Source organism: Manis javanica, chromosome 11, assembly GCF_040802235.1.
Source record: "Manis javanica isolate MJ-LG chromosome 11, MJ_LKY, whole genome shotgun sequence".
NCBI lineage: Eukaryota > Metazoa > Chordata > Mammalia > Pholidota > Manidae > Manis > Manis javanica.
In genome coordinates this window covers 86,847,534-86,871,233 of record NC_133166.1, presented here as the reverse complement: position 1 = coordinate 86,871,233, position 23,700 = coordinate 86,847,534, and the positions used below count along the sequence as shown (strand labels likewise).

The following is a 23,700-nucleotide window of genomic DNA, read 5'->3' as shown; positions in this document are numbered from 1 at the left end:
AGCTATTATGAATGGTGCTGCTGTGAACATTTTTGCACAGGTGAACCTATACATTTCTATTCGGTACAGAAATAGAAGTGGAATTTCTGGGTCACTGTTCAGCATTAGTAGATATTGTCAAATAGTTCTCTGAAGTAGCTCTACAAATTTATATTCCCATCAACACTATATGAACATTCCTTTTTTTCTAGATCCTGATCAACTGGGTTTTCTGTTTTTTCTCATTTTAAACATTCTGATGGGTGTTTGATTCCATTTTGATCAAATTTTCATTTCCTTAATGACAAATAAAATTGAGCACCTTTTCTTATACTGAATGGCCATTTGAATTGCCTCTTTTGTAAAATGGGCATTCAAGTCCTGCCTTTTTCTCACTGATGTGTAGAAATTCCTTTTATATTGATTAGAGAGTAACCTTTTCAAATTTCTCTTTTCAGACTGTCAGAGAAGAAGTAACATAAGCAACATCTAGACTAAACCTAAACAGCCTTAGAACAGTTTCTATTCTCCTGTAACAGGTATGATGGGGAGAAAGAAAAAGTCCACTTTTCAAATATTTAATTCAAGAACAAAGCAAAATGAAATGGGCTTATAATTTCTGACACTGGGAGAAATCTAGGAAACTGTCATGAATTACAGCACTTTATAGCAATAAAACAGTTACACTCTCAAAGCTCACTGTTTCTTGTTAATTAAAATTTCATTGTCAAATACATTTTGCAGTTTGTTCACAGAAAGATATGCTTCTGAGAAAAAATGGCAAACAATAAGTGGTTGGATTTTCCTTTTAAGTAAGACCAGATGAAAGCCTGGCTTTGGGTTTTAATACCTTTCCATTTAAAACCAAACTAAACAAACACCTCTCTACCCCTTCCCCCTCCACCCACCCCATAAACCTTGAAATAAATAAAACAATAAAAAACCCTGGTGCCATTAAGGGTTGACCTAAACAGTTCTACTGAGGCACAGGGGACATATATACTTCCACTAGTATTCTTTTATATTATAATAAATTCTCTTTCTACTAGTACACTTTGCTTTTGTGTAAGTTAAAAAATGTTTCTGAGAGAGATCAGCTTTCATTCTTTGTAGTGACAACAGTAACTCCTAGGGATTTTTTCTTTATACCTTGTTTTTGGTTTTGTTAATAAAAATCGTTGGCATTGGCTCTAACTGAAAAAAAAAGCTACTTTTTGAAAAGATTTACCTTTAAAAGTTGATCGCTGATCAATTATTTCCTGAGTGCTATATTTATAAGGTAAGGAAATGAATAAAACTGATATTACTAAAAACACTTCAAAATTACAGCAATTATAGCTGTGCAAATATTTACAAATAAAATGATGTTACTGGTAAAACAGAGTGACATTTATTGTTTCAGGAAATTATCGCAGTGTTTCAGTGAACTTCAAGTGGAGGCAAATGCTTCAAGAAATAAACCTCAGGATATATGTAAGTAAATTATATCTAAGATAAAATCAAGATTTTAATTCATTAAAAGTACCCTTAAATTTTAGCTGTGTAATACTTATAAAAATCAGGCCAAATACTACATGATGCAGTTTCTCTACTACATGCAGAGAGCAATTAAATAATCTATTACCCTTTCTTTGAGTGACTAGTTTTCCATACTTTGAGATAATACTAATAAGAAATACTCTATAACCATAATGAGAAAATTCTTAGAAATGAGCTCTTCACAAAGATCTCCTGGTACACAAAAGATGATTATCCTGCCTTGTTAACAGACTTATCACATCTTGTCCGGTCCTTTGACTGAACAAATGCAATTCTGTCTATGGATTCACACAGGCTCGAATTTTTTTTGCAGCTCTTGCATTTACTTTGACACATCACTCCTTTTTTAAAAGATGAAAGAAATTATTTAATATTCTAGGTGTTCCTGGAAAAAGGATTTTCTGAAGCAGGGACCCAAACATCTTTACATTTTCTTATTGAATCAACAGACCAGAAATGAAGTCAACTACACACAACCCATTTTAAGTATAACTTGGCAAAAAAGTTACAAACCAGAATATTAAGAAGTGAAAGAATAACCAGTGTTTCTAGTCTTCATATTAACTAAAGGTAGTATCTATGAGTAGTTAATTATACAGCAGTGTTAAGTTTTTCAAAGATACTACTTTATATGGAATTAGATGGAAGACATCAGAGTTAGCAACTTGTCCAACAGCTGGCTGTCCTTGGTGACACCTGATCCTGAATGACTCTTGCTTGATCCTGGCAGCTCAAGTTGCTTACTTTTGAAAGTCTGGCATAAGAAAGAACAAGCAGAACTGGGTAATTTTTCTTCTTCAAAGAATAGGACTGCACTAATAAACCTACCTTTCAAGTTGCTATTTTAGCAATTCACTCATAAAATATTGTAAACCTGAGAATGACACAAATGTGGAATTCTGCAGTGTCAAATAACTGATAAGAACTCCTTACTGACTCCTTCTCCAGTGTTTAAGTTTATAGTATTCCTAATTCAGCTGAATGATAAATTCTGAGTAGAGGCAAGAAGGGTACAGGTATACCTCATTTTATTGTGCTTTACAGATACTGCATTTTTTACAAATTGCAGGTTTGTGGCAACCCTGCACTCAGCAAGTCTACTGGTGCCATTTTCCCAACATCTGCTCACTTTGTGTCTTTGTGTCACATTTTGGTAATTCTCTCACTATTTCAAACTTTTTCATTATTATTATATTTGATATGGTGATCCATGATTTTTGATGTTACTATTATAATTGTTTTGCGGTGCCACAAAGCATGTTCATATAAGACAGCAAATTTAATCAATAAATGTGTTGTGTGTGTTCTGACTGCTCCACCAACCAGCCGTCCTGTTCCCCTATCCACCTCTTCTTGGGCTTCCCTATTTACTGAGATACAACAATATTGAAATCAGGCCATTTAATAACCCTACAATGGCCTCTAAGTGTTCAAGTGAAAGGAAATTAAAAGTGCTATTTTAGTGAATACATGAATGGTAAGAAAGTAAAACAGCCTTAATGTTGGTCTGGAGGAAGTTTTATTGTCTGGATAGAAGATCAAATCAGTCACAACATTCCCTTAACCCAAAGCCTCATCCAGAGCAAAGCCTTATCTCTCTTCCACTGAAAATAGCAGAGGTCAGTTTATGAGGTTTAAGGAAAGAAGCTGTATCCATAACATAAAAGTAAAAGGTGAAAGAGCAAGGGCTGATGTAGAAGCTAGAGCAACTTACCCAGAAATCTAGCTAACATAATTAATGAGAGTGGCTAGACTAACCAACACATTTTCAGTGTAGACAAAACAGCCTTATATTGGAATATGCCATCTCAAACTTTCATAGTGAGAGAGGAGAAGTCAATGACCAGCTTCAAAGCTTCAAATAACAGGCTAACTCTCTTGCTAGGGGCTAAAGCAGCAGGTGACTTTAAGTTGAAGCCAGTGTTCATTTACCATTCTGAAAATCCTAGGGCTCTGAAGAATTATGTGAAATCTACTTTACCTGTGTTCTATAAATAGAACAACAAAGCCTAGATGATAGCACATCTGTTTACAACATGGTTCACTGAATATTTTCAGCCCACTGCTGAGACCTACTGCTCAGAAAAAAAGATTCCTTTCAAAATATTACTGCTGACAATGCACCCATGAGCTCTGATGGAGATGGACAATGAGATTAATGTTATTTTCCTTCCTGCAAACACAACATCTATTCTGCAGCCCATGGGTCAAAGAGTAATTTTGATTTTCAAATCTAATTATTTAAGAAATAAATTTTGTAAAGCTACAGATGCAGTAGACAGTGGTTTCTCTGATGGGTCTGGGCAAAATTAACTGAAAACCTTCTGGAAAAGATTTACCATTATAGATACCATTAAGAACATTGATGACTCATGGGAAACAGTCAAAATATCATCACTAACAGAAGTTCATATGACACTGATTCCAACCTTCATGGATGACTTTAAGATTTCAGTGGAAGAAGCAACTACACATGTGAAAATAGCAAGAGAACTAGAATTAGAAGTTGAGTCTGAAGATGTGACAGAATTGCTGCCATCTCATGACAAAATCTGAATGAATGAGAAATTGCTTCTTACGGATCAACAAAGAAAGTGGTTTCTTGAGATGGAATCTACTTCTGGTAAAGATGCCATGAAGATTGTTGAAATGATAGCAAAGGACTTAAAATATTACATAAACTTGCTTGATTAGGCAGTGGCAGGGTTTAAGAGGATAGACTCCAATTTTGAAAGAAGTTCTACTGTGCATAAAATGCTATCAAACAACATCAAGTGCTACAGATTGTTTAGGAAAGGAAGAGCCAATGAATGCAGCAAACTTCTCTGTTGTCTTATTTTAAGAAATTGCCACACCCACCCCAACCTTCAGCAACCACCACCCTGATCAGTCAGCAGCCACCAACATCTAGGCAAGACTCTCCACCAGCAAAAGATTATAACCTGCTGAAAGCTCAAGTGATGGTGAGCATTTTTTAGCAATAAGGTATTTTTAAATTAAGATATATGCACTGCTTTAGACAATGCTATTGCACACTTAATAGATAACAGTATAGTGTGAACATAATTTACATGCCAAAATTTTTAAGCCAAAAATTTCATTTGACTCACTTTATTGTGATACTCACTTTATTGCAGTGGTCTGGAACCAAACCTAGAATATCTCTAAGGTATGCCTGTGCTACAGAAGATAAAGACTTCCACCTGAATTTTAATTACTGATTCTGAAAGTCTCTCCTACTTGTCAACTACATACAAAGAAAGTATTCTCAATGGCAATGTGTAAAGCTTCCAAACACAAATTGAGATCATACCCACAATTAAATGTGGAATTTTGATAGCCTGAATCCCAATTAGTACTACAAAGAAAAGCAAGAAATAAAGAAAAAGACCAGACAGCTATAAGAGGGTTCACTGCGTTGAGTCATGATTCATTTACTAGAATCGCTGCTCACTCGTAAACAACAGAAAATATTTTTCCACCCTCTCTGCACTAAAGAATTAGATATTTTAAGAAAGTTTATGTAACTCAAGTAAGTGTAAGAATCTGGTAAACCTTATTTCATAGTAGTCGCCTGCTTCTTCATAAAACTTATTCAAAGGGAATTGAAAACAAGAACCACAAACAACCACAAGCGAGCATGGAAGAACAGAAGAGAAGAGAAAGAACAAACCACTCTCTAACACTTTTCCTCTTTAGAGGTCAGTGAAGGTCAAGACTGATGCAGAAGGGGAAACAACAACCTTGTGGTCTACATAAAAGAATTCCCAGCATTTCAAGTGGATAACCTGGTAACTTTTATGAGTAAAGAATTAATTTGACAACTCAGTGTTTTACATGTCTAGCCTCAAGCCCACACCCTGGCCAGTCTGTTGCCTTCACTTAGTTTTGTGAGAAGAGATTTCATTCTTATGGTTTTAACTGGGATACAAAGCACAGAATTATAACAAAAAGTACTGAGAAACCACAGCAGGAAAGAAGAAATAACTCCTTTGAATGACACAGGTTTTGACCCACTATAGCCAAACTTTTATCAGAAAAATGTCACAGCTATACTGTAGAGCTCTTTACCTTTTCTTTGTAACTTAAGTATGTAAATTACATAATATATATGCACACACACATATATATATGCTTTATGAAAGAAAATCTAAAGAAATCAGTATCAATCTGCAGCAGTGAAAATGGGCCTTCATGAAAACACTGGTAAACAGAAAATTATTCCACATACACATGAAAGTGTCTTTTTCATGCCACTCATTTCACTCTACTACTCTATTCCCATTAAAAATCTGTCTTTAGTCACAAAATGGGTACCTTAGTATTGCTTTTCTGTAACATAGAAAGTATAAACCTGCATACTCTGACATTTGTATTTGGGAGAGAAAAAGGAATATGTGTTTCTAACATTTCTTCTTTCCTAATACATGGTAGTGAGTTTTATAATGATTAGTTTGGTTAATAAAGTAGTTTTTTTCAAGTTAGGTCGGTAAAATACCAGCAACAGATTAATGACCTCTGACTGTTTCTGACATGGGGAAATATGCAAAGGCCAAAGGCCTGTTTGTCTATCAACCATACACACACATAACACAATATACACATGCATAGTTTGTCTATCAACCATACACACACACAACACAATATATACATGCATATCATGGTAGTCCTTTCACATACTCCATGTAGGAGAGAAAAATCTCTGCCCTGTGTAACACAACATGAACTCAGCTAAGTTGGATAGAGCATTATATACTCTCAGAGGCATCAGTCCTCTTATAAACAGTGTGCTTAAATAATGGACTCTGCAGTAAGACAAACAGTCTCTTGTTTCCTACTGGGTGGAGAATGCACTTTGTTAATTTGGTTTCCAGTAGCCGATAGCAGTAATGAAACTATTCTTTACAACTTACTGCTCATCCCACACACACTTGTAAATCACTAGGCATTTACATGGGCCCAGGCAAAACTGGAATGAGCAGGTCAAACTTTAACACAAAAGGACTACTTCCCTTCACTGTGCTTATAGCCAAAACAAGCTAACTGGTTCCCAGGAGCTGTAAAGAGCCATGACAGATTCTTTTGACAGTGGCTATCTTTACTATTAAGCTCACTAGAATAGTATGGCCTCTCTCAACCCCACAATGGTGTCCAGAAAAATGGAAAGGGCAGCAACCTTTTTTAGGGACTAAATGAAAATGTATGAAGACAGATGTTCACTGTCGTGACTCCAAGATCCTCCACGTAAGTTACCTTCTAACTTATAATGCATAAGGTGAAGTAACACAGGATCCTTATTAACAGAGAGAAATAGAGCTGGACCTTGGATAGGGAAGTAATTGGTTCAAATGGGTGGATAATTAAAAAATGTTATTTTTATATTAAAAAAAATAAACACAGAGAAGGCAGTATATACATTTTTTTCACTTCCAGCAAAAAGATATGTTACAAAAATGGGTATTATCATACAGGAAAAGCTTTACTAACTTAAGTTTATACAGAAAATTGCTAAGTCCTAAACAGTTTAAAAGAAAGTAAAAACAATCCGAAAGAGTTTTAATTTCATATACAGATATTTAGAATATACCACAGCCATGTAATTGTTTATATAAAAGCAGTATACAAACTATAGTCAGTTCCTTAATTGAAAGCCATTTTTTAATTCTGATAAATATTTTATTACATATTTTTGGTTTTGCCCAAGAGCAGGGAATTGATATTGATTTGATGACATCCATCCCCAATATCTTCTGCCTATAAGATTTCAATGTAGGTTTGTGATGCATTTGGTCTACTGAGGCAATAATTCATGTCACCGGAGGCCAGCAGATACAGCATGGATAAAATACGAAGCCTAAATATAACTGGTACCATGAAAAAAACAAACAAACTGAAAATCAGATTTGGATTTTCACTTCCATTTTGTTCCTAATTCTGTGATTTTGAGCAAGCACCAAATTCCTGAGACTTCAACATTCCCATTGAGAATGGAGAGACTAGACTGTAGATGATCTCTAAAGTCCCTTTCAGATTTAACTTTCAATAAGCCAATAATCAGTTAAAGTTTCTAACTTGACATCTATTGGCAGAGGATACTAAAAGTCTACTTTGGGCACAAAAAATACATCTCATTCTAATGCTCTTACTGTTTATGGATCCAACTTGTTGAACTTTCAAATGACAGGCTCATTTACTTACTACAGAGATTCAAGCAAGACTGTTAGAATCTTATTGATGGCAACAAAATATATTTTGTCTCCCTCAGAAAGAAGTGAGATATATCTGTTCCCAGGTATTTAATATTCCATAATTTGGGGGATGATCAGGGAAAAGAATCCACTTCAAATTATTAAAACAACAGTAAGTGTTTGCATTAATATTTTGCTACGGTCATTAATTACCCTTTTATCTGAACTTCTCAGATGGCTTTTCTTGAGCTGGATTTTGTACTGGAATGCTGGTAGCCTCTACACAATATTACTGTGAGCTCACTCACAGTAAGGAAAACAACCTATTATTTTAAAGCCAATAACCATAAAGGTAAACAATCGTTGTATTTATGTAATTTTAAAAATCTACCCTCCTTTTAAATATATACAAACTTAATTTCAGTCTTACCTGCGGTCTGCATTCCGCAGAGTTTCTGGGTGTTGCTAACATGATCTTTCTGGCATGCCAGTCAGAAACTCAAAACACTCTGTATACGGTGCTCGCCCGTGCTTGCTCTTGTGCACACTCTCTCTCTTTTTTTTGCTCTCTCTCTCTCTCTGCCTCAGACAGTTTGGAATGCAGAAAAGCCAGAGCCAATGCCAGCCAAGCTCACTCCTTTTTTTCTCTTCCCCAGTTCTTTGCTAGAGAGCACTAAACAATAGCCACCCTTACTTACTCATGGCACTTCTTTTTCACAGCACTGGGTGCAGGCAATCTACCTCAGGAGAAGCAATGTGGTTTACCAAGCTAGGTCATTCATTTTTTCTGTCCCAAGGGGCAGTTGGGTGGGTGTGTGCATCTCTGTGTTTTAGAAAGTGATTTTTTTTAAAAACAGTCTATTTCCAAATCTGTCCTATTTTAAGGAAGAGAATAAAACAAACTTCAGAGATTCTTATTTTGAAAGTATGCTGAATTAAAATATAAACTTTTCAAAGTACAAAAACCAGGTAAATCTCTTACAGCTGATGCAGTGTATATATATATATACACACAGAAGTCTGTTAATACACATATTACTATCTTATGCTCATTTACTCAGTAGATCACCTTAATTTATCACAGGGGAAATTTTAAATTTAGAAAAGAAAATTTTTATCTCCAACCTTCCATTCAGGTCTTATGCTAAAATTTCATTTTGAAAATAAAGAATAATCAAAAACCAATTTTGGAAACTGGTTCATGAAGGGCCCCCACCAGTAAGATGGCAAACTTCTGGCTTCTCTTCGGGGTCCTCGGTTCCCGCCAGCACCACCTGAAGCCCAATCACCTCTCGCCCCCCTCCCAATCCCAGCACCTAGCCAACAGCCACCAGCCCCGTAGAAGTAACACCACAATCACCCTATGCCCCTTCCTATATAACCCAGCACCTTTCCCTAATAAAGCGGATTTCTCCGGTGAATTGCTGCTGTGTGTCGCTCCTTGCCTTTCAGTTCATAACTAAGTCAACAAGATGAGATGAAATTATAGACATCACCACTGTTCTCAGTCATCATTGAATTTGTTTAAAATCAGACATATTACTAGGGTCTTTTTTTCAATATTTCAAAATAGGAAGGCAGGTTAATGATGCAGCCTTCATTACCAGCATGATGACCTGACACGTGAAATTCACAGTTTCACGGAGCTGACTCCACCTGCCACTCCAAACAGTGGAGTAAGACAGATAAGAGTACAGTATCAATCTGTTACCCAGCATTTAACAAACAGGTGACAAAAATCCATATGCTCTAGCTATCTATATCTAATGTATATGTGTATATGTATTATATGTAATGTATCTCTCACATACTACCTATATAACATATACACATACTTGGACACACATGTGTGTGACTGTATGTATTATATCCTTTGGCACCCTTTCTTTTCCTCCTTTTTTTCTCCCCAAGTTTCAGTGATTGAAATTAAGTCTTTTAATTCCATCATAATTTGTTTTTTGGTTATCTAGTCTCATCTTCCTTCAAGAATCATAGTGTTGTAATGTTGTGTTTTCCTCTGCCTTTACTTTTAAGTTTCCTTTTTCTACTTCAGATGAACCACCACTTTACACCCTATTGCTATTCACATAAGAGCCACAGAGAAAGAGAGACATAAGTAAGTCATACAAGAGGAACAAACTAAGGGTCTGGCTATTAAGATGTACAGGCCACAGTGTCCCACTCACCCAATACAAAACAAAACACAAGCAATCCCTACCTCCTCATCGAAGGAATACAAAACATTATCACTGTTACTAACTGTTGCTTGTAATTGAACTTAAAATAGTGCAAAGCGCATTGCTATTATTTCTACAGAGAATAATTCTAAGAAATAGATCTATCCAAGAGTTAGAACTAAGGACAGGGAATCTAAGTTACAAGGGAGAAAGATTTCAGCTCAGTAAAAGGAAGTCGGAGCCACTGGAAACAGCTTTCTGCGGAGGCTGCTGCTGCAACACAGTGACTCCCTCTTTTGCTGATGCCCATTTAATGAATATGCCATAGTGCAGCAGTTCCCAAATATACTACTTAACAGCACTCACGTACTGATCAGAAAAATAGAATAACAGCAATCTTTTCCTAAATGACAGAAAAAGTTCATGTACACAATTTCCTCAAGTACGAGTTTTTTCTTCTTAAGTATGTTTTCAAGTGTTAGAATCTGTTACTGTTAATTACCATATTAAAGAAGCATAGAATGGTTCCAAATTCAGATTAATAAGGACATTTTCAGATATCTGTAAGTTAATTATAAAAATAATTTATTGTGTTATGCAAAAAGCATTTTTTATTACCTGGAGTTCTGATACCTGAATAAATCTGAGTACCACTGTTGAGGGAACAATTTTTCTTAAATCCAAATATGATGTTTTACTCCATTATTCAACACTCTTCAAAGGAGATTATACACCATACTTTACTAATTTCTATACTGAGTTTTTTTTTCAAGTCTAAGTCTCTGTTTTATGCTTTCTAGCCTTGATATTACTGCTTGTCTGTCTGGAAGTCCCTTCCTCATCTGGTCTGCCTGTCATACTCTTATTTACCCTTCAAAACCCATTCAAAATTATTTTCTTAGTGTGGTTTACCTTATTTCCTTCTCAGAATTGATCACATGCTCCCCTGTATGTTTTATTTTACCCGGTGCTGTTTTTTTCCTTCAGAGCCTCATCATTACCCAACATTATAGTATGATGTTTAATGTCCTTTCCCAGCAAGATGCAAGGCAGAATGGGGGGAAGCAGAGGTTCTGTCTTGTTTTCAGCTTATTGACAAAGCTTAGAACAATGCTTGGCACTAATGGGTACTTAATAAATGATGGAAGGATATATGAAAGAGTATGTTTCACTTATCAAACCATTTGTAAGTACTTAGACTTAGGAGTACTTTAGAATAACTTGAGGACAGGGACCATAGCATATCCATTTTCTGACACCAGAGACTACATACAACTGCGTATGTCATGTTGTGAAACAAAAACATAAAGGAATTCATTTCAGACTTGTGTGGCTTCAAGTAACTAATTTAAGCTGATAGAACTATAGGGAAGATAGTCATTTCATCATTTACCCCATTAGGACCTTGTAGTAGGTGGAATACTGATCTGCCAAAGTTGTTTCTGAGTAATTTTTACACAGCCATGTGTTGTGCCACTATGGCCAGGGATATGTATCTTTTGAGGTAAAGACTGATAAATCTTAGTCTGCTAAAACACCAGGGAGCTCTCTAAGAAGCTGGAGAAGCATGTATAAATGCTTCACCCTCTAGCCATTAGTTCAAGTTGGAGAGTGGCTGGAATCCACATCATGCAGAATATTCCTCACTGGTTAGGAACAGCCTCAGAGTTAGAAGGATCTTTTGACGGGTAGATTAGATTCCACTACTGGAACTCTCAGCTTGGCACCCAGCATGTTCGTTTAGGTTGTCTGAGACCACTTAAGTCATTATATTTCTGCAAATAATCATTATGTTTTGATTACCTGGTTTCACACTTCTCCTCAGACTAATCCATTTTATGTAGTCATGATACAGCATTGTATTTAATAACTGGTTGTATTAGAATGAAGTACATGAAAATGCCATTTTTGTAAGTCAAAAATAGACATCAGCAATGATCAAATGAATAACAGGAAAGAATCAAATACTGAATGAAGATTTGGACTAGATAATTTTAAAGGTCTTTTCCAGTTCTGGAATTCCATGATACTGTAATTCAAAAGTAAATAAAAGCATCAACCAATTTCAAATCTTGGTTCACCTTGAACAAACTATGGTCCTCCTGCTATACAGTAACAGAGCATTCTATTCTTTTCCTTAGGACTTAATGTAATTTTAGTTCAGTTATTCATATATTGGGTATCTATCCGCTCTTCTGTAAACTCCATGATGGCAAGGACTATACCTGCCTGTTCTCTGTTGTATCCTCACTGCAAAGTATAGAATCTGCCATATAGTGCCTAGTAAATATCTGTTGAATAAACAAATGGCTTATAAACATACATATAAGTGGAGGCTTATATCTATGTGAATTTATATCCTGGAGGCTCTATGTGAGTTTCCAAATTCAGTATCAACAAATATTGGTTTTGTTTCTAAAAGGCTGAATAATATTTCTAGTTATGAACCAAACAGTATATTTTGTGAATTTCAAAGAATATAGATAACATGTTTCCCTCCACCCTTTACAAAAGTAATTGTGGCATTTTGACTTTGGTACGAGTATAGAAGTCACCATGACAGCCATTAAGAAACCCTGAAACCATAAATACATGATTTTCTGAAAATCAAAGGACAAAAAAATAAGGTAGCTGTATATAATTTAAAAACTTGCACATCCATATTTTTATCAGACAAATTAGCAAATAAACAAAAAACCCCATTGATATCTATCTGCTCCTCTTCCAAGCAGAAACACATCTCAACAGTAGTCAAGCTGAGGTGTACACCAGTCTGTGGTGCTTCCTCTTTTGAAAGCACATAATCAAAAATAGAGCTTCTTCTAACCATAAACAGTTTCTTTTAAGGTCTGTCTCCTCATAAGCCATACTGACATTCTGATACTGTGGTCTTCCCACTGCATTCTTTACAGAGTTCATCTTAGAAAAGGAAGTCATTGTCTATAATTGCAATGACAAACACTAAAGCCACCCATTTCTTTTAAAATGCCTCTGAAATGTTACTTTTTATTTTATTTCATTTATGATGGGGTCACAACACATATACATACATATACACTTCTCTTCTGATAAAAGGCATTATAAAGCCTAGAAGAGCTGTTGGTCTTAGGGCTAGCGAAGTACTTACAAGTGTTTAGAAAAGGCACATTCAAAATAAATGACAACTGTAATAGCCACACAATGTTTTTAAAACTTGTGGCCAAGCAGCTGAGCTTTACCTTGCTCTGCCAGCTATGATGATTGAGCGGACCGCATTTCCTTAAACCAAATGTCAGCTAGTGTGGAGGAAGCAATACAGGGAGTGGGCAAACTCCCTGCGTTTCTCCATACGCAGCCTCTCCTATGAATAGGACCATGTTTCAAAGAAAAATAAGCACAACTTAAGTGGAAAAGTACAAGCAAATCTTTTTCCTAGTTTTACTTCATTGTATGACAGAAACAAGAGCAACACTTCTATTTCTGTGAAGAAAATATATCAATAAACAAAGAAACAACTAAAAGCATTTCTGGGATGGGGTTGGATATTACTGGATAATACCTCTAAATGTGCTCATACAGCCAAGAACATGCCTGCATTATTGGTTCTCCTTATTTAAAAAGAGAGTTTAAATTATACTTTAATAAAGCCTTCAAAATTCATTTTCTTCAGTGGCTTTAAAACAGATATAGATATATAGAGATATATCTGTTAGGCTTGTTGATTTCCTATTAAGCTAATTTCCTGTCACAACTGACGCACTGTTAGTTCACCTTTCCGTATAATGCAGATAACATTGAAGTTACAGTAAAAATAAGTCTTCAGGTATTTAGTTTTACCTTGGTTATAAAGAATATTCCCAACTGTGATGGCGCAGTCCATCTTTGACATACCACTGATAAAACCACATATACTTGTATTACATGATTCAAAATACTACTGCATACTACAGTAAGGTTCTTGGCTCAATTTCCATTATTCCTTTAAAACTAACTGAAGCAGGCTAAAATCTAGAACTCCGCAAGTTAAGTCATGAAGCATAAGGAAGAAAAGAAAAAACTAAAAAATTTTGACAACAGTTTCTTAGGGAAAAGAGTTCTAAAATAGACAACCCAAAAAGTAAATGCAATTATTATACCTATTTTGCAGATGAGGAAATGGAGTCATGCACAGGTTTGAGAGAGTAATTTGCCCAAGGTCACAAAGTGGTAGAGCCGGAATTCACACCTCACTTGGTTCTGCAGTGTTTTCTCTTGATCACTATCATAGACTAAATTAAACTATGTCTCCAAATCTATCTTTAAGAGGCATAGCTTTCTTTCCAAATTTTCTGTAATATAATTAACTTTGTAAAAGAGCTTGCATATTATACCTGATTAGGTTTATCAACATCGGTGGCTCTTTTCTTCAGTGTGTATGAATCTATTAGAACAATATGCTGAATTTTCCAAAGACATTCCATCTGTGTTTTTTCATTTAGTCCAGCAATCGGAGAGAGCTTTATTACCTAGAATCTGAGAGGCAACTCCTCACTTTGAGTGATAATGCGTGAACCTTTTCTGAACTTCTGGATACTAGGATGTGGGTGGGGAGCAGTAGAGAGGGGTTTTTTTTTGGTAAGTAGAAGAGGTTAAGTGAGGAAAGGAGAAAGGCGATATTCTCAGTAGCTTGGCCCCAAACTGTGTGTTCTCAGGGAAAATCCAATTTAAAAAGAATGAGAATCCCCTTTTCTATTTTTTTCTCTTCCATTTTTTACATACTTAATATTAAATAGGCCAAGGAACTTAATCAGACCTTATCCTTTATATAAAGGTAGAGATAGGGGGAAAAAACAGTATTACAAATGTATGTATAGTTTTTGATTTGTAGGTATGTTTTTTTCCCTGTAGAAACCTTTAAAAATGATGGTCCCTTTTTTTTTTAGAAAATCCATTTCCCATAGAAAAATTTAAGTTCTTAAGCAAGGTGAAATTTAATCTGTAGTACATCTACCCATTACTTCTGAACCATTAGGATGGTGAGAGCAATAAAAAATAAGAGCTTTTTATTCAATTATTAATCTATGCTTTAAGAACGCAATCTTGCCCCATTTTCATGATACCAGTCTCAACACATTTTCATTTCAAATACTACATTTCACAATACACTTTCCCCCTATTTTGGGGGGGAAGGGTTATTTTTTTAAAGCTCCTACAAAATGACATAAGATATTTTCTTTTTCAAAAGTTGAGATAAATGAGTGATCTTCCCATCTGTTAAAGCCAAGTATAAAACACTGTGGACACAGAAAGGAACTCCATAAATCATCATTTTTAGTTTTAGAAAATATCAGTATTTTCTAAAACATGAAAAATAACTTTCAAGAGATTAAAACATCCTTCTAAATTTCTTCACACACAGTAATAAGTACTGTAGTTACCAAAAACAGTTCTATATTATAAGAAACGACTTAGATATTCTCCCAGTATAGGCAAAAGCAAGGGTACATAAGGCACAATATTATAGGACAAGACACATAAATTGATTCAGGATCAATTCCAAAACAGTGATCCATCAAAGAAAACATGATGTAGTTCAGCAACTCAAACACAGTATTCAAGGATTGATTTACCATTTGATTTGAAAACAAGCCAAATTTTTCTGTCCATCACAAGGGACAACATATTTTCTCTTGGCAATAAAATATGATATCTAAATTTATTACTGCTGGAGCTAAAGACAAAAAAATCACTACCAATGAAAAACTTGAAAATCCTCTATGAGAGATTTGTTTCAGTGACAGGAACAACATAATTCCAATAAAAAACAAAGATGTATGGTTTTCAGCATATCCAAGAACGATTATGCGCTAGTACTCCTCTTCAACCCATCTTCAGTAGCTGTTACCATTAACAGAGCTGCCCCAGGATATAGTAAATTTAGAAAGCATATGGCTTAGGTTTTTCAACTAATTTAAAACCAAAGAATGTTTAACATGCTGGTCTTAAAATGTCTCATTGACAGGATATGTATCATGGAAGTCTAATATTTCACTGATATTTTATTGGTGGCAAAAATTGAGAGATAAAAGAGAGATCAGTGAATTTTCTAAGGAAATAGTCATTAGTGACTAACAGAGAATCACACTCCCATTATTAGATCTTTCAAGAGGCCATCCAGAGAAGTAAGATGTTGTGTGCATGGGAGTTGAAGACATCCCTTTCCCTCTAATACCAGGAAATAAATACAATAATAAATACTATCTCATCATTATTAGTTTTAGAATCATTAAATCATTGATCAAAGAAAGGCCACAACACTGCTTTTAAACATATACTTCTATCTTACACAACTTCCTATAAGTTTTAACTTAAAGGCTCTAATTTGTAAAATGTGATTACTATGGACCTGCTTAATCCTCTCCCATCAATTGTTGTATAATTAAAACTATCCTCTAAAAACCATCAGAACTTCCTAAAACTCTGATGATGCATATTTTAAAATTTACATCATATCCATGCATGCAAACCTGAAATTAAAAAGAATATGAATTGGAAATGTTGGAAATATATTGTACATCCTTGTTCAATTTTAATTGGACTCAATATTTATTGAGTGCTATTAAACTACCAAACATTTTCTTTGTAAAGAAATTCTCTAAATGATACATGAAGTTGCATCTTTAATAAGTAGATGTTCTATTCATCACAGTTTTCCTCCAACTGCCAATAGCCTATGAAGTATTCATAGATGACTACACATTTTCCCCCACTAAGTAAAACAGACAGCTTTGCTAATAAAATCATTTTTGTAAGGGCACAGGGACATAACCACTGAGTGTCCCAGGACCCAGGGGCACAGAAGTCTGCCTCTTTTCCTCACCACTCTATGGTAATGTTGGCAGATGGTAGTGGTTAAGAGGACTGACTTTAGAGCCAGATTACCGGGTTCAACTACCAGCTGTGCCATTTACTACTTGCAGGGTCTTGGAAAAGCATTGCCTCTGTTTCATTAAATATTAAAAGACAAACAGGATAATAATGGTACCTAGCTCACAGGTTAAGTAAATATTTGTGCTTAGTACCTGGCATAAACCACTATATAAGCATTTGTTGAGTAAAATTAAAAAAAATAGTATTCTGTTTGTGTTTGAGGGAGGGAAAAGTGGGAAACAAAAGACAATGAGAATAATTTGTATCATTCATCGCTCATATGATATATTGTTTCCTTCAAAAAGCTTTCTTCTTTGCTGTAAGTATCTTTATGGAATTCTTCATTTGCCAGGACTCACAAGCTATTATTGCCTCAGATTCTCTGAAATCTTTTTCTTTTCCTTCCACTTATAGAAATGTTTAGTTCTCTTACCAAGGAATACTTTAAATGTGTTCACTGCATGGCTCAGAGTATGTCTTTCTGCAACTATAATCATATATATGCAAAAATCTATAACTTGGTCAAAAAAAGTATTCCTCTTCCAAATTACTGTTCAATCTTTTATTCCACCCACAGAGAATATTAAAAATAAGACATTACATACCTCGTATTATAATCATAGATGTCTTGATAAGAAAATGCTGCCATTAAAAATTACCCAAGGAGAGGTACAAATGGAATGCATTTATGTAATAATTTCTCTGTAGGTACATAGGACAGTAACTTGCAGAATCTTGGGTATATATTTCAAGCAGTGACATTAAAACAAAATGACATATCACTGACTATGTTTCTGACATTATGGGCTAATAGGCCAATCTTCTGAATTACCCAAAGAATTTTGAGAAAAGATTTTGCAGGGGTTACTAGTCACCTGATAATAATTCTGCAATAAAGTGGAATTATAATAAACTAAGGACTTCACTTAAGCATTCAACAACACTTATACTTCTCCCACCACAAATGACTCTGATAACTTAAGGTGATTTAGTCAACATCACAGTCAGCCAAGATTTAGTCAATGTATAATAAATATTTATCTAACTATTGCTGGAGGTAATTTTCCTGTTTGTTGATAGTAAGACATCCAGAGTGGTTTAGGGAAAGGGTGCTCAATTTCATCAAATTAATTTTTTGGTGTAAACTTCACTTCCAATTACATGTTTACTACCTGTGCCAATTTTTTTTTTTAATGAAAAGAACTGTTCTCACCAAAAATATGCCATTTTGAACATTTGTTATAATCTATCACACTGGAAATTGCAGTACCCTACTTAAAAATCAGATAGGTTTAAAATATATTCATACATTGATTGTTTGGAACTCAAGATAGTTTTCTTACGGAAAAGACAGTAAGATTGGCAGAGAGAAAGAAACCGCCATTTAATGAGCACCTACTAAATAAATGCCTGCTGGGGAACTTAATTTTCATATCTTATTTTTTCCAATCCTGTGAAGTAGTAACTTACCATCCTGATTTAACCTATTCAGAAGGCTTTTTCCTTACATTATAGATTATTTATCTAAGTAATAAATGTACACTGTGAAAAAAAAACAATTATACTTAAAATCAAATAGGTAAATAAAAAACAGCAGCTCAAATACAAAAACCTACTCCAAAGGCATTCCCCCTATCAATTTTTAGCTTTTATTTTGTTTTTTGGTATTTATCTCAACTTTTCTAAATAAAACCTAGCGGTATGACAACATTATTTAGAAATGTTAAGATTAAATTAGGAAGGCCCTTAAAAGCCTTCCATTCTCTTCCCAGTTCGGATTGGATGCTCCTCAGCCACTACCTGGCTGCCATTCCTGGGACTTGCCTTTACCAACATACTAAAGGTGCCAGTTACTGGAGAAGGACATTAACTGAATCGGTGAACGAGAGCATAACTGATTACAATGACTCGAAAGTACTGCTTTAGCTTTAATTTATCTAGCTTTCTAAACTGAGTAACTTTTATGAATTAAACAGCTATAATAATAAAGTAGGAAGAAGCCACTTTTAGTCAGAAAAGTATTTATTCATGATTCTTATCACCTCAAATCTAACAGGATGTTACAACTAGTAAAGAACAAGCATAGGAATTTGCTTTACTTCTCAGAGAAATGCTAAAAATGCTAGACTTCAGTAAAAAAAAAAACAAAAAAATTCTGTGGAAATACTGAAAAGTAATTTCCCCACTATTTAAAGAGGGGGAGGGAGGAAGAGATAAAGACTACAAGCAACAGAATAAAACTATTCCTAACGATGGTAGAAAGACTGCATTCTCAGATAGTCTCATATGAGCACAGGGTTGCTACTGATTCTACAGAAACCTGCGTAGAATGAATTCCATATTTCACTATCACGGCCTTTGGGTTTTAAATTCATTGGAAGAAATAGAAACAAAAATGACGACACTGCATTTATGATACATACACAGAATACTTGCTCCACAGCATTATTTCAACTAAGTTATTTAACAGAGAAAAGGAGAAGAAAATATCCTTTTTAACACTCCTGTAAATGCTAATAAAGGTTACTTTTGTAACCTAGTAGAATATAATCATCTAATGTAAAAATGTCCAGATGCTTTTAGTCTTGTTTAGTCAGATTCAATTTTTCCTCTTTACTGCAGATAAATAAAAACCAAGCTGTTTTAATGGTCAACTTAATACCCTGCTACAAATTAATGACTGGAGAAAGAAAAGAAACTTAGCTGATTTTAAAGCAGCATATTCTAGTAATGTGAACCTCACTGATTGGCACCAATACGACAGACCCTTCCAGTTAATTCTCTAAGATTTTAGATATTATCCCTGTTTCTGAAATAAATCATAGAGCACTGAAAGGTACCTTTAGTTCAGACAGGTTTTTCCCTCCTTTTTCCTCTCTTCTTCTTATAGTTATTAGTATTGTTATTATTATTGTTAAAGAATATTAACTCATTCATTTGATTAAAAGGTTAAAAAGGATTATGTAATGAAAAGTTAATCTCCCTCATACTCTGATTCACCAGGTCTCCATTTTCTCCACAGCAGTTACTGCCAGAGGCTTCTTATATACAGTTAAAGAGTTACACACACACACACGTGCACTTATATGCATGTGACATTTTTATACAAATCATTGTATAATATGCACAACCATTTCTGTATCTACTTTCCCCCACTCCACTCTTAACAATGTATCTTGGAAACTGTTTCCAGTTACTATACAAAGAGCTACTTTCTTTTTGATAGGTGCATAATGTCTCATACAGATGCAGCATAATTTATTTAAGGAATCTCCTATGAATGGATGTTTAGTATGTGTGTGCTCTTCTGTTATTATAAACAATGGTGCAATGACTGTGTGAGTGGGTCTATAGAACAAATTCTTAGAAGTAGACTGCTTCTGGGACAAAAAGGATGGCTATTTTTGCAAAATGCATCCTGTCTGTGGAGGCTGTGCTGTGTAGAAGCAATTTGATATGGACAAACTAGAATGCTTGCTTCCTCCTAACCTTCCAAAACATTTTAATCTTTGCTAATCTCATAGGTAAAACTCTGCAACTCATTGTAGTTTAAACTTGCTTTTATTGGCTATAAATGAGGTATATCATCTTTGTGTGTTTAAATGGTATTTTAATTTTCCTTCCTGTGAACTGTATATGCCTTTCCCTATTTTTTAAGTCTTTATAAGTACATAAAATAACATATGTACATATTTTATAGAGTCCACTGGTTTTATAACATTTGTTAAAACAAACAACAATCTCCAGCCCTCCTCTTCTAACATATTTCCTTCCCAGAAACGACTTTAATCTATTTTAGCCAATTCTATTGGTAGTTACCATCAGTTCTTAAATAATATGGTTGCATCAGTATTTTTTAATTTTTCCATTTTAGACCTCATCTCTTTACTTCCCACTATGGAAGATGAGAATCCAACTCTCTCCTCATCCATTACTACCCCAGCAGGTGCAAACACAGTTCCTATTCTCTCACCCTCCTGAGGTAGTTACACCGTAATTTTGGTAAGGACGAACAATAGTATGATTATGTATGAGTTTAGAGTGCAGCTGCCCAGTAAACCCTATGTATAATACAGTAGAGTGGTCAAGGGCATAGGTCCTAAGGGCAGACTGCCTGGGTTCAAATCCTGTCTTTGCCATTTACTAGTTGTCTAGTTATTTATGCAAGTTACTTACTCTCTGTTGCCTCAGTTTTCTTCTCTGTAAAACAGTAGCTTGTGGGTTTACAAGGATTAAAAAGTTCATGTATGTACAGTGCTTGAAGGTGCTTTACGAGCATTTTCTATGCCGTAAGTTATTTTTTTCTCCTATAGTTATTGTCTGATTATTCAATTGCTTAGATTTCTATGTGCTTATTGTTAATTCAATCCCAAATTTGCTCCCTGTTGTTTAAATTCATTTAATTATATCAATCTTCTTGAGAAGTCTTCACAATAGCCTCCTAACCACTCCAGTCTGAACTGGTTGTCTTCATTCTACAGCTGGTACAGAGTTAACCTTCATTCTACAGCTATCGTTCTCCTGAGGATTCCCTTTATCTATTTTGTATCCTACACCCTGCTTGTTCTTGAAGAATACACTCCCATTAGCTTCAGGAGAAATGATGTGTAGGAGGTACTTTTTAAAAAAAAATCGTGCATGTCTGAAAATGTCTTTATTTTATTCTTATGTTGATTAATGGCTTATAGCTAAATACAGAATTCTGAGTTGGAAATAATTTCTTTTTAGAATTTGGAGGGCATTCCTCCTTGTTTACTAGTTTCTGATGTGCTGACAGGAAGTCTGAAGCCATTCTGATTTTTAATCCTTAGTGTATAATCTGTTTTTCCTTTCTTGGGAAATTCCTAAGACTCTTTTCCTCATCAGAGATACGCTGAAATTTCCCAGTCATGTGTCTTGTTATAGGCACTCAGTAAGCCCTTTCAATCTGGAAACACACCCTTCAGCTGTGGGAAATCTCTTCAATTATTTTGCTAGTGAGTTGTGCTTTTTCTTATTTTTCTGAAACTCATTGTTTTGATGTTGGACTTCCTAGACTAGAACTCAGTTTTATCTTTTTTTCCTTCTTCTTTCTGGGACATTTCTCCATTTTCATCTCCCAACCCTTCTCTTGGGTTTTACTTCTGTCAGTTTTTTTTAACACACAGTGGCTCTTTGGCTTTGTGTAACATTCAGGTCTTTTCTTGTAAGTAGTATTTTATCTCTCTGAGGATAGTGGGGTTTTGTTTTGTTTTGTTTTCTAAAGCTTTCTATTCTGGGTCTCTGTCCCTAGTTTCTTATTCATGTTGTTTGTTTTGGTTTCTCCCTTGCATGCCAGAGGCTTTTCTTCACCTTAGGACAGGGCACCTAAGGGATGCCCTTCCTTGGGCATCATACCTCAGACGATTCTGCTGGTACTGGGCACCAATCCCCACAGAGCCTGAATAAACAAGTTGCATTGCCCACATGCATGTTTGTGGGGCCTCTCATGACAAGGGACCAAGTTTGAAAATTTTAGCCTGGCTTTACAGATTGTTATAAAAGTATACAGTGAATCTTCAGCCTTCACTTCAATCCTTTAGTAAGTTTGTGTTTTAAAAAAGTTTGAGACTCACTTAATATTAAAATACATGATACGGCTTTGTAAACCTAGCAAACAGCTGGACCACAATAAAATGCTGACTTCCTTCACAGTTTCTCCTTCCCCAGGTCTTCTTGCTTTACAGTAATCCTGACAATAGCCTGTACAAATTACTTACAGGAATTAGAAAAAGAATCCTGTATTTAAGACGCTTTACTGCCACCTGCTGGACATTTTGTGAAACAACTACAAATCAACAATGACAAATAAATGACATGTACCCCTGGTTACTGGGCCAACATAATTTGTACAACCAGAGGGGTGGCACTGCCTTGGAACCACCTTTCACAGAAGTGAACAAATTTTTACGGTTCTGGAATGAGGATGGGAGGAAGATAAAAGAGAAAATTAGGAATTCAAACTTACAGGTTAGAGGTAACTGTGGTATGGCATCTTCACAGAATTGATAAACTGATTTCTTCATAGAAAAAAATGTTGTAACAGCTAATCTAAATCTAGCTTATAAGAATAAAATAAAAATTGGCTTTAGTAGGTTACATTAAGAAATTAAGTACTACTTTTTATTTAATTTATACCATTTTCGGGTTCCAAATAACTAACTTCCAAAAGCAATTTATGAATGTGGTCAAAAGTAACTGACATTTTGGAATTCAGTTGGCTAACAAATGCAAGCTGCTTCTTTCTAATGGATAAACCTGATTAAATAACGTTGGGATCAGTTCTATTATAATGCTTGCTTTGAAAATGTGAATGTTCCACAACTGACATATTAGAGAACAATCTGTGAATATGTTACCTCACTTCACCATGCAGTTCCGCTATGGGCTACACCCATCCATGGCCAGAGGTAATAATGTTCTATTCAACTTCCTAAACCACCTTCCTTCCATCACTTCTCTGTAAATTTACAAATACTCTGCTGCCTACTCCCACATGTAAATTTCCAGTTTTTTCAAGGTAAAATGCTACCCTTATTGCGGTATTATATATTTTTCAACCATTTAACACATGTAAAAATGTGCTGCCATTTTTATTAAGTTCTTATCCTTCTTTATGTGTCATTGACTAAGTTTTTGAGTATATTGCCCTGATCCCTTTTCCCCATAAACCCTATGATTTTCAGGGCACTATGCAACTTGGCAAAGTGCAGTGATTTTTAGGAACACATATGTCACATTATAGCATAACTAATAGTATATGGCTATTTTAACCTAGGCTTAAGCCCATTCTTCTAGAGTATTATCATCAATATTATCACATGTATCTTTTAGAATTTTACAAATTTCAAAGAATGAATATATATCAATGCATGATTCTTTAGAAAACTCAAAACTACCCAAACAAAAGC

The 23,700-nt window shown here is 34.9% G+C and overlaps 1 protein-coding gene across 8 annotated transcripts in view; it reads right to left on the bottom strand.

Moving 5' to 3' along the window:
• Positions 1-23,700, bottom strand: part of RASAL2 (RAS protein activator like 2) — a 396,637-nt gene that overhangs the window by 180,037 nt on the left and 192,900 nt on the right. Inside the window, exon 1 of one of the 8 annotated variants that reach the window (XM_037022383.2) lies at positions 8,137-8,571. The exons of the other annotated variants lie outside the window; for them this stretch is intronic. Within the exon in view, the coding sequence (XP_036878278.1) occupies positions 8,137-8,149 (13 nt within the window). The 5' untranslated portion in view covers positions 8,150-8,571. Of the gene's footprint in view, positions 1-8,136; positions 8,572-23,700 lie in introns of those variants that run through there. 8 annotated transcript variants of the gene reach the window in all.